Below are 12,091 nucleotides of genomic sequence, written 5' to 3'. Positions count from 1 at the left end.
GTAATAGCGAGCGTAATTCAACCAGATCCCACATGCTGATGTGCATGTGCCAGTGCCGGTCTGCCACCGGAGCACCAAAGATTTAGGATGCCCGGCCATAATTGGCCGTCAGATACGAACAACATCGTTTCTCTCTCTCTTTTCTAGAAAAAGGGAACGTGCTGTTTTTTTTTGGCACAACCATCCAAACACACGAAAAAAATTAATTAGATCATGTTATTATAAATTTATCAGTTTTAATATGTCACTATAATACAACTAATTGTAAAGATGTCACTATAATTTTAGAACTATTTTCGATATGTCATTTTTTAATCAAATTGCTATTTACACATGCCAAGGACGCTAGCAACAACAGATGGGCAATATGGTCCAACTTTTTTTAAAAAATACACCGAAAAAGTATACAGTGGTACATTTTTAATAGTTTTGAAATTATAATAACAATAACATCTTTACAATCAGTCGAATTGCAATGATACATTTTAAAGCTAGCAAATTGATAATTTTATTAATCTAATTATAAAAAAAAAGGCCACCCAAAATCTTGGCTCGGCCCAGCCCAATCAATGCAAAAGGCATCTTTTCCCTTCACCTTCACCGGCAGATTCGCGGCCACGGCCCACCGGTCGCGTCATCACCGGTGACGGTGAGGTCAACCGACCCCAACGGCATCGTCGTCGCATCTCCAGCGGCATGTGCTTGTGCTGCCCCGGCATCTCTTCCTACCGCCGGCCCACTACTCCTCCTTGCTCTCCGCCGCGGCGCCCATCACGCCGGAGACCAAAGAAAAAAAAAACTGGAGTACTAGCTGGCCTGCTCTCCGCCATTTCCCCGGAGCCGGGGCACTCCGGTACCTTCCCCACGCCGCTGCATTCCAGCCCTGCTTGCGTCGCCGCCACCGTCTCTCTCGCGCTGCGTCGGACCGACCTCGCCGGCGCGCTTGGTGGTACGTTCCCCTCGCTTCTGTGTGTGTGTCTCGAATCAGATTCGCGAGTCGCGGCCGTGCCTGCTCTCGGTCGGCTACATACACGCCACGGCCTGGTTGGGGGGGGGGGGGGCGGGGGGCGGGGGGCGGTTGGAGCCGCTGCTCCTGAGAACTAGGAGCCTGATTGGATGGCGCTAGTGCTGGAGTTAGGGGATGTTTATTCGATGAAATGAAAATTTTTGCATGGCACATCAGACACGAATGAAAAAACGAATTTCACGGCTAGCGTGAAAACCGTGAGACAATTTTTTTGAGCCTAAGTAGTCCGTCATTAGCCCATGTGAGTTACAGTAGTACTTATGGCTAATCACGTACTAATTAGGCTTAAAAGATTTTTCTCACGATTTCTCATATAACTGTTTAATTAGTTTTTCGTTTTATCTATATTTAATACTTTATTTATATATCCAAAAATTTGATCCGATGTTTTTGGATGAAAATTTTTTAGAACTAAACAGCCTCTTATACTTGCTGGTAGCCTAGTACCAGGGCAGTGACGCGTCTCGAGTTCTGGCGCTGCTGCAAATGGCGCCGTTATCTGCTGGATTCGCCTCGCCTAATTCGTTCGCAGATGGCTTTCGACTCTCGCCGCTGTAGAGCTCAGCTCCGCCCAACGTTTCCTGATTGGATGGCTCTAGTGGGCCACGTCCACCTCACAGGCAAATCACTGTGCACTTTTAATGGGCAAGGAGGAGAATCCGCTTGCCAATTGGTTGCATGGGTATGGGACAAAGTCTCCTGCTCTGATGAGTATGTTAGTTTGTAGCTGCATTCACTATTCACTCTGTGCAACTGTAAAGTGTTAATAATGGAGAGATGGGCACTCCTGGGTTGGTATTTTATCGCATGGTTTGGAGTTTGGATTGTGTGAATGAATTTGGGTTAGGTTCTGGGCTAGTTATCCCAGGAATTTGGCCTTTATGACATATGAGAGGCTTCTGAGCTTGCACGAGCATAGTTGAAGATGGGGGAGCTGGATTAGTACATATATAGTTAACAACTGCCTCTAAGAATACAATTTAGTTTAGTCAGTGAACACCGAGCCTTAGTTGGCTGAACTAATGGCAGTGTGTCTTAGGAGTTTGCCAAAAGTTGATGATTGGTAATCATCAAACTGTATATTCTACTAGCACTTAGCACTCAACTCAGTATGTCACAAGGAGATCGCTCAGAGCTTGATTCACTGCCAAACTGCAAGCTGATAGTGCTTCATTTATTCCCGTGAACTTCCTATTAGTTGCTTTGTAATGCAATAAACAACTTATTATCCATCGTATAGAGCTGGTTATTACCTTGCAGTTTCTTAAAGTCGTATTATTCATGGTATGAACTATGAAAAGGTAAATGCACAATTTACTGATTTCTTATGCAGACTATTGGACGATCACCACTTTGAGTTGGTTCACATCCTTACCAGGATGGCTTTTGCTTTACAATCAAGTGGCAATTTTTATAGCACACAACATAAGTGGCTGCATTCAACAAGAGGTCAATCTTTTTATGGTTCTTCTCATTCAAATGCCAAAGAGTGCACTTGCAAAAAGTCAAAAGGGCCTGCTCCAATATGTGTTAAAGCTACTTCCACGAAAGTGGAATTAGATTTTAACGATCCATCTTGGAAACAGAAGTTTCAGGAAAACTGGGATAAACGTTTTGATTTGCCACGTATTACGGATATATATGATCTGAAACCAAGGGCAACTACATTTTCGCTGAAGAAAAACAGGTTTTCTTATTTAATTGAGTTAGCTAGCTTTCTTTAAGTTGCTGAGCACTTGTACTTTCTTATGCAACACTATCTGCTATTACTCTGGCAGGAATTCTGCAGGTGACGAAAATGGTACACCTATGGATAAATGGAATGGTTACGTGAACAATGATGATCGAGCACTTTTGAAGGTCAATAAGCAGGCAACATTAGATGTTAATTTTTGTGTGCTCAATTTAAGTTGGATTTGCATCTTACCATCAAAATTCAAACCATTTGGCTGCAAAATTTTGAAACCTCTATTTGGTAATGGAAGGATCTATATTTTGTTGTACAATGCAGTCACTGCATCTGCAGTTGCTTTTCTCCAACTAGCTGTTTGGATGCACATACTTTCCGCATTTAGTATTTAAAAGGATCTATATTTTGTTGTACAATGCATTCACTGCATCTGCAGTTGCTTTTCTCCAACTAGCTGTTTGGATGCACATACTTTCCGCATTTAGTATTTAAAGTGGCATGCAGTTCTGCAGAACTATCTTTACTTTTGTTTCTTGCTATGTATGCATTGCACTCAACATATTGTGCTTTCTTAGGTGATAAAGTATGCATCGCCTAACTCTGCTGGAGCAGAGTGCATTGATCCTGATTGTAGTTGGGTGGAACAGTGGTAAGCTTCTCGTTGCCTATGAGTTATTAGCTCTTTTGATGCTGTAAATATACATTGTTTCTTCAAATTATTTGATTTATTACTCTCTCCAGTCATAAATATTTAGCATTTAGGACAAGATCGGGAAAAAATTTTAAAATGACTATCAATAATTTCTCAAATGCTTCGTTTATTTTTTTAGAAAAAAGGCATGCATACATTTATTTTTTGAGAAGTACTATCATAGTGAATTCATAGTATCATAAACTCATTAAATTTTATAAAACTATTCTAATATAAATTTGATGGTTCAAGTTTCAAAAAGTTTAATTAAATCTTATCCTAAATGTTAAATATTTATGACCAGAGAGAGTACATCATATCAGTTTGCACCTTTTGCAACAGCGGAACCACTGTAATTATTAATTAGACTTAATTATTAGAATATTAAGTGATAAGGCAGTGATAAATAGTTTTATGTAGGGTGCATCGTGCAGGACCTCGTAAGGAGATATACTACGAACCAGAGGAAGTAAAGGCTGCTATAGTTACTTGTGGAGGGCTCTGCCCTGGTTTGAATGATGTCATCAGACAGGTCGTTGTCTTTTTTGTGAATTCTAGTATTCATGGTCTTGAACTTGGGCTTAGGGGTATGAAGCATGCATATGGATTATCAGCAACAGCCACAACCCTCTACCTTTTTTTTGGCAATGTCTAATTGCTTCACTTAACTGCAAGGAATATTAAAACACCAAATGATTAATTGTAGTTTATGTACAGGTGCAAATCAAACATTGGATTGTTAAAATGTAGATTGTGATGATAAAAGTGTGTAGAAATGCATCACTTTATAGTATTGATGCTATGTTTCTTTGTTTTCCATGAACCTGAACCAGAAATATGATCATAGCTTTCATTTGAATTGTCTACGATATATTTAGAACTATCTTTTGTAGTACTATACGCACTTTAATTTAAACTCATAGTCTTTTACAGAATATGTTGTGAATACTGATTCCTTCAATTTTCGGACAAGAAATAATGTTGCTACATGACTTACAAATTGATTCCGTGCGCATTTGCAGATAGTATTCACCCTAGAGACATATGGGGTTAAGAATATTGTGGGAATTCCATTTGGTTACCGTGGGTTTTTTGAAAAAGGCCTAAAAGAAATGCCAGTAAGATACTTCTCTATATTCATCATTATCAAAAAGTTGCTACTCCACATTCTTTTCAAATTTCATTTGGTAGCATCATCCAGCTCTCACGTCATCTAGTGGAGAACATAAATCTTGCTGGTGGAAGTTACCTAGGAGTCTCTCGTGGAGGAGCTAAAACTAGTGAGATTGTAGATAGTATACAGGTAATCACTCTGCATTGCAAGGTTTGATGACGTCTTAGATATTCCTCTATATGAGAGCTTTGTTTATATGAATTGTTCTCAAGATGATTATCTGATTGTCGTAGGCCAGAAGAATTGATATGCTTTTTGTTCTTGGAGGAAATGGTACCCATGCAGGAGCAAATGCTATCCATGAAGAGGTTTTATGCCTTTATCTTTCATTTTGCTTCATCATTCTTTTTGGATTTTTTAACCCTTTTTTATGTGCAAACTGAAACAGAAGCAGATGCACCTATGCGCAAAAGAACTTTGCATCATATATTATGTGCTCATCTTTTGCCTTCTAGATTCTTCATATTGAAGGATCCTTAGTATATGGTTGTTCAAGTGTGTTTTATTGCCTTCTATAAAATTCTTATATGCATTTTCCCCAACAATTGCAGTGTCGGAAGAGAAAGCTAAAAGTTTCAGTTGTAGCAGTTCCAAAGACCATTGATAACGATATACTGTTGATGGATAAGACATTTGGATTTGATACAGCTGTGGAAGAAGCCCAACGGGCCATTAATTCTGCTTATATAGAGGTATGTTAAATTGCTAATGATACTTGTGCCGTGCTAAGGTTTTAGAATCAACAATTGATAGAGATGAAAGTTCAAGTGAATGAACTACTATCTTTAGGCACGAAGCGCATACCATGGCATTGGTTTGGTCAAATTAATGGGAAGAAGCAGTGGCTTCATTGCAATGCACGCTTCCCTTTCAAGTGGGCAGGTTGATGTCTGCCTAATACCAGAGGTGTGTAAACATTGAATGATATTATGTTTGAGACTATCAATTCTCTTATGTACGATATGCCAATAGAAGGTTACTATATGAATGAAGGTTCCTTTTACGCTTGATGGAGAATATGGTGTTCTACGGCACCTTGAGCATTTATTAGAGACCAAGGGATTTTGTGTTGTTTGTGTTGCTGAAGCTGCTGGACAGGTAAGTCAATCTTCAGTTTGATTTTTTATGACCTTTTGGCGACTTTTGGTGTGATTTAATTATTCTATGTTTGTTACAGGATTTATTACAGAAATCAGGTGCAACTGATGCATCAGGAAATGTAATATTCAGTGACATTGGTGTTCATATGCAACAGAAGGTGTGTATTTGATAACCCTCTTTTACTTAATGCTCTAGATGCTGCAATATTAGAGGAGCATGGTTAATTGGTTATGCCATATTATTCTGGTGTAGGCAGTAGGCTGCCTTACCGTCTCATTTGTTTTTTCTGTTTATTTGTAACAGTTCAGTTTTATTAAGTTTGTTAAGCCAAAGGTTTCTCTGCTGACCTGCTCCTTGCTTGCTATCGTCTCTGTAATCCAGTCTTACTATGTTAAACAACACCACTTACATTTTTCAGATTAAGATGCATTTCAAGGACATTGGTGTTCCTGCTGATGTAAAATACATTGATCCAACATATATGGTTCGGGCATGTCGTGCTAATGCATCTGATGCAATTTTGTGCACTGTGCTTGGACAAAATGCTGTAAGTTACTTTAACCATGCTGGCCTTTGACATATTTCAAAGTGTGGAGGACTAGAGGTAGTACTGCCCATGTTATCTGGTTGATTAAAATGAAAAACTGCATAATGGTGCATGCAGGTCCATGGAGCATTTGCTGGGTTCAGTGGCATCACTTCTTGCATCTGCAACACGCACTATGCCTACCTCCCCATCACAGAAGTCATAACAGCACCGAAGCGTGTGAACCCTAACAGCAGGATGTGGCACCGTTGCCTAACGTCCACTGGGCAACCTGATTTCCACTGATTCTTAATCATCACGACCTGACCAATTTATGAGGATTCTTGCTCGAGATGATTTGTTATTCTTTCTGGTGATGTGCTTCATATTATGCCACGAGTTACCCCAGAAGATGTCCAACAATAGCGTGATCTGTGATAAACTTGATTGATCAACTTCTTTGCAAGAACTTTTCATGTATCAATACGGCTATCCAAAGCCATGACTAGCTATGGTTGATCTAATGTCTTAGTGCCACGGAAGTAAAATTATGAATGGATTATACTCTAGAACTCTGTCTCGCTTTTGTAGTTTTGTCTCTTCACCGAAAACTAGTAGTCAATGACTACCTTATTCAAGAATTAGTATGCATGAATACATCATAAAATGGTCATAGCATTATGCTACACGGCAAAAATCATCACGAATTCTCGATTGTGGCTTGGAATTTTTTTTTCAGAAGAGTAAATTTTCACAAAGCTACAATTTCCCAATCAAAATTATCAAGTTGCTACACTTTAATTAGATATTTCACAAAACTACAATAATAGTGAATTATTTTATTAGAAAACTGTGACTTTATCCCTCATTGTGAGTTTGACATGTTTGGTCAACTTGTAACAATACATATATTATATGTGTCTCCGTTTTATATTATGTTTTATATTATAAGTAAATATAAAACTTTATGATTTTTCTAAATTTATCTATGTATTAATGCATATATATTTTATATATGTCTAGATTTATTAAGACACATATGAATTTAAGAAAGACTAGAAAGTCTTATAATGTCGAACGAGGGAATGATTATTTTATTATGAATTGATTTATTACTAAATAACTTTAAGAATAACTTATAATTTTGTATATTTACATAAACAATTTAAATAAGACCAACGGTCAAAAATAATGAAGGGTATCAAAAGGAGTACTTTATCGGATGTTTAAGAAGATAGGCCGAGATCTGATCACAAACATTATATTGGTGTGTGAAGGGTAATGCAGGATAGCTGAGGGCCTTAGTGAAAATACACCTTGTTCGGGCCCTCTTAATCACAGCCGCAGCCGCCTATGATAGATCGGACGGTATAAGTGGACGGAGTCGCGGAATGCTGGCGATTCGGATTTCGCACTCCTCTTCATAGTCAGTGAAATCAGACCGCGAATTCAGCCCAACAAAGGAATTAGCCTGCTTTGTTACTGAACGACAAATTTGGCCAACAAATGAATTCCACGCACCCATTTCCTATCAACAAATTCGGCCCACCAAAGGTCATGAATAAATATGGCCCATTTTAATTTTTGTCAATTAACGAGGCCTATGTGCATTCAGCCCACCTATTACCCAGCCCAAAATTGGCCCACAAATTGCCACGAAAGGATTTGGCCTGCTTAATTCATGTCAACAAATTCGGTCCACAAGCAAATTCGTCCCACCCATCTCCGATCAACGAATTCAGCCCACAAAAGAATCTGACCCACAAATTCTATCAATGATTTTCCTCTAAAAATCACCCCCCTCCCCCCACAACAAGGAATGAATTTAGCCCACGCTGCCCATCACCGAATTCAACCTTCTAATAAAATTGGCCCACTTAACATCCGTCATCTATTTCGGCCAACCAATTAATTTCGCGCATCTAATTCCTGTAAAATATTTTGGCCCACTACTGAATTTGACCCAATTGTGCTATTTATTTAATAAATTCAATCTAGCAGCAAATTGGGCCCAAATATTTCCTGTCAGAATTTTCAGCCCACGATCGGATTTGACCAACTTATTTCATATCAACGGTTAGGCCCAAAGGTAATTGTGCCCCCTACTTTCCATCAGCCTGCTTTGTTACTCACGCGACAAATTAGGCCAACACATGAATTTCTGCACACCCATTTCCCATCAATAAATTCGGCCCACCAAAGGCCACGAATAAATAAGGCCCACTTTTCTCAATGAACGAGGCCCATGTATATTCAGCCACCAAGCAAAATTTAGCCCACAAAGATCAGCCAGGAAAGGATTCGGCCTGCTTAATTCATGCGGCCCACGCATAAATTCGTTGCACCCATCAGCAAATTCGGCACACCAATACGGAATTTCGATCAACCAATTCGGCCCACAACATCTATCAATGACATCATCCACCAAAAAATTCGGCCTACCAAATTCCGGTTAGCAATTTGGCCCACGGATGAATTTGACCCATTTACTGCCCATTACCGAATTCAGCGTTCTAATAAAATTGGCCACCTAACGTCCAATCACCTACTTCAGCCCAAATACATTTGGCCCACCCAATTCTCGTGAAATATTTCGGCCTACTACTGAATTTGGCCCAATAAATTCTATTTAGTAAATTCAGCCTACCACCAAATTGGGCCCAAATATTTCTTGTCAAAGAATTTTCGGCCCATGGACGGATTTGACCAGCTTATTTCATGTCAACGATGAAGCCCAAAGGTAAGTCTGTCCCACTACTTAATGCCCATCAATGAATTCGGCCCACTAAACTCTTGTTTACAAATTCAGACTACAATGTAATTTGGCGTGGCGAAAGGCCTGTAGGCTAGTGGTTATAAAGGACTTAGTAGCACTTGAGATCCTAGTTTCGACTCCGGATTCTAACGGCTTTGTGCTTTCGGTGGTTGGCGACGTACCCGTCGACAGCGAGGTGCCTGTGGGTGCTCATAGGGTACTGTGTTATAAAAAAATGTAATTTGGCGTGTCTTTTTTTACATATGAATTCGGCCTACAGTTGAATTTGGCCCAGTTAATTCTGACGGGTAAAACACTAATAGGAGAAATCCGAGGGCCTTTCTGTTAGGGCACCACTGAGGCGCCGGCCTTTGTCGCCGTGACGAGCTGCAGCCGGCCTTGTCTCTCCTCCTCCTCGTCGGTCTCGACGGCGACACGGATGGCACGGCAGACCAGCGCGGTGGCGAAATGCGTCGGCAGGGAGGCGGGTGGAGCTCCGGGCCGCGGGGTACATATCCACGGCGGTGGAGGCGGAGTTCGTGATGGGTGGTCGCAGGCGGGGTTAATTTCGCTGTTTACTCCCGGTATGCGGCAGCAAAGGAGGATGACGACGACGTGCCGTTGAAGATTGATGTTATTACTTGCGATGATTTTCTAATTCAGCCTATGGTCCACTTACACTAGAAACAACGCGCAGCATTTCAACGCACATCTAAATACTCTCTCTTATTTTTTTAAAATGACGTAATTAAATTTTTTTAAATTTCATTTGACTCGTTGTTTTTTAAAACCTTTTTTATCAAATATACAAAATTATAAATCATACTTAAAGTTATTTTAGTATTAAATCAAATCATAACAAAATAATCAATAATTATATAAAATTTTTAAATAAGACGAATAATTAAACATAAATGAAAAGTCAACAACAATTGGAGAGAGTATAAATGTTTATTAGGATTATTTATTAGCCAATAATATTGGACGAAATATTATAGGCTAGTTAAGCTTAAATATTTGTTAACTGATAGTCTGATACTCATTGTTCAAAGAGAACGTAAGCTGCACGTGAGAGTTTAATAAATGTTTCTAGTAGGTAATCTTCAAATTTGAAACTGTGCACATGATTAAGTGGTTAATGTTTATCGGTTGCATTCATGACATAATGAGAAATAATGTTCTTGAATATTTTCTGCTTTGTGTCTATTTTGACCTGCTTGTTTCTGACACTACGGTTCGTTGTTACGCAGGAAGCGCCTGTTTAGTATGATTAATGATCTTCCCACGACTTTTGACGTTGTTAGTGGGAAGAGTAAATCCAGCCCACCAAGTAGTAATAACCACAGCAATAGTAAGTCCAAATCCAACAATAAAACGGTATGGCTAATTCTCCTTAGACATATCATCTCTTAGCTTAGCTCGTATAACCAATCTCCCACAGTACACAATTTTTCATAAAGGCAAGCTCAGCAATTTGTCATTTCCTTCAGTCCTAATCGTTCGTTGTTTTTCCCTCACCAAATCGATCCTTTTCACATAACTTTAATCTTGTTTTATCTGCATTGCATTTTCGCTTAACCCATGTGCCATCCGTTCTGGAAGCAGAAGTCATCTGAGCCTGGGATGAAGCAACCCAAACCCCAGCCCGAGGTGAAGAACGAAGACCTCCGCGAGGAGGACGGCGCCCGAACGACGACGAAGAAGGTGGCGGCGCGGTGGCAGGGAGGAAAAGCACGGCGGCTAGGTTGGGAGGAGCTCGGTGCGCCGGGTGGTGGAGCTTGGCGGCCGGCGTTTCCCTGCTGCAAATCTCAGAGGCAACGGGCGACCTCGGGGGTGGTGGGTGGGCTTCGGCGGGTGGCATCCGACCTCGACGGTGATGGGTCAGGGGCGGCGGAGCTCGGCGGCTGCCATGTCCCCACGACAGATCTTAGGGGCGGTGGGCGGGCCTCGGCGAGCGGCATGCAACCTCGATGGCGATGGGTCGAGGTCGGGGGCGTCGGTAGTGGCCAACCTCGTTGGGCGGGCAGCGACTTTCTCCCTCTCTCTATCCCTTTCTCCTGTGCCTTTTTTTTTCCTTTCTCTGCCTGCATCGGGGAGGAGCCACGTGGCCCAATCACAGTACGAGAAACCGCCCAAGATTTGTATATAGAGATTCCTATGTAGTGACCATCTATGTTACCCAGATATGGGGACATGGGGACGGGCACACGATACGTGGATACATCTTTCTTTTTTAAACAAGGATACATGGATACACTTATGTAAAATTAATAAACAAAAAGGTAACAAATAGCGTGCAAATAAAAAAAACAGTTCCAACATACATCCATACACGTCCATAACCATAGAAGTTTGGAAATCACATGTCACAAGTCACAATTCCATACATTAGTTCACAAATGCAACCATAAATAGAGCTAATTACTAATTAGAATAGAAGTGTTCAGGACTCTAAATCTAACTCAAAGTAGAAGCTGGATAAATAGATGTGCTTTAACTCTTCGGTAGCTCCCAAGAATAATGTTACTACAAGCCTACATCTAGGCCTTGCATTCCCTCCTTGACCTTCCCCTGTCTTCTCCATAGCTCAAGATACCTCCATAGTGGTTTACATTCATTATCATTCAGAGAAATTACATGAGCAACATTCGAGATGTTCATTGCCCTTTGGTAGGCTACTAGTTCCTCTTGATAAATCAGCAGCATTAGTACCACTTGGATTGCTAGATGCACTAGCATTTGAGTTTCCAGATCCAAAGTCTATTAAATACGTGTCGAGTATGTATCTGAACGTGTCAGATATGTATCTGTTTCCATGTCAGACACAGATGCGTGACCAAATTGTTGTATCCGAGTATCGTAGGCGACCTTTCCCTAAGTTCTCCATGTGCCATCTATAGTGAAGGAGATCACCAAGAGAAAATGTACTTCATAATTGGATTATTGTATTGAGTCTAGAGAAACTGGTATATATAGAGAGTTATATGGAGAGGAGACAAGAAATGATCTGGATATAAGAAACGATTCCATACAAATCAATCATATTATAATATATCCTAAATAGCATATATCTCTAACACCCCCTAGTAATCTTCATTGCCTTTTTGAACCGATCCGATTAGTTACA

At 40.4% G+C, this 12,091-nt stretch overlaps 1 protein-coding gene across 1 annotated transcript; it reads left to right on the top strand.

The window, feature by feature from the left end:
- The first annotated feature begins 627 nt into the window (after positions 1 to 627).
- LOC102717733 (ATP-dependent 6-phosphofructokinase 5, chloroplastic-like) lies at positions 628 to 6,897 on the top strand. The gene is made up of 14 exons (XM_006659378.3): positions 628 to 949; positions 2,361 to 2,714; positions 2,806 to 2,887; positions 3,293 to 3,366; positions 3,829 to 3,940; positions 4,431 to 4,526; positions 4,610 to 4,711; positions 4,816 to 4,890; positions 5,134 to 5,274; positions 5,372 to 5,488; positions 5,576 to 5,680; positions 5,760 to 5,840; positions 6,102 to 6,230; positions 6,348 to 6,897. The coding sequence occupies exons 2-14, from the start codon at positions 2,407 to 2,409 to the stop codon at positions 6,513 to 6,515; spliced, it is 1,590 nt and encodes a 529-aa protein (XP_006659441.1). The 5' UTR covers positions 628 to 949; positions 2,361 to 2,406; the 3' UTR covers positions 6,516 to 6,897.
- The last annotated feature ends 5,194 nt before the right edge of the window (positions 6,898 to 12,091 follow it).

Source organism: Oryza brachyantha, chromosome 8 (assembly GCF_000231095.2).
Source record: "Oryza brachyantha chromosome 8, ObraRS2, whole genome shotgun sequence".
In the NCBI taxonomy this organism is placed as follows: domain Eukaryota; kingdom Viridiplantae; phylum Streptophyta; class Magnoliopsida; order Poales; family Poaceae; genus Oryza; species Oryza brachyantha.
This window is presented reverse-complemented; position numbering and strand designations above follow the sequence as displayed.

Bases quoted from the DNA above. Each gene is read 5' to 3' on its own strand.
- LOC102717733 (XM_006659378.3), top strand. From the start codon at position 2,407: ATGGCTTTTGCTTTACAATCAAGTGGCAATTTTTATAGCACACAACAT. The intron at 3,367-3,828 runs GTAAGCTTCTCG...AGTTTTATGTAG, and splicing joins TGTAGTTGGGTGGAACAGTG to GGTGCATCGTGCAGGACCTC. The intron at 4,891-5,133 runs GTTTTATGCCTT...CAACAATTGCAG, and splicing joins CAAATGCTATCCATGAAGAG to TGTCGGAAGAGAAAGCTAAA.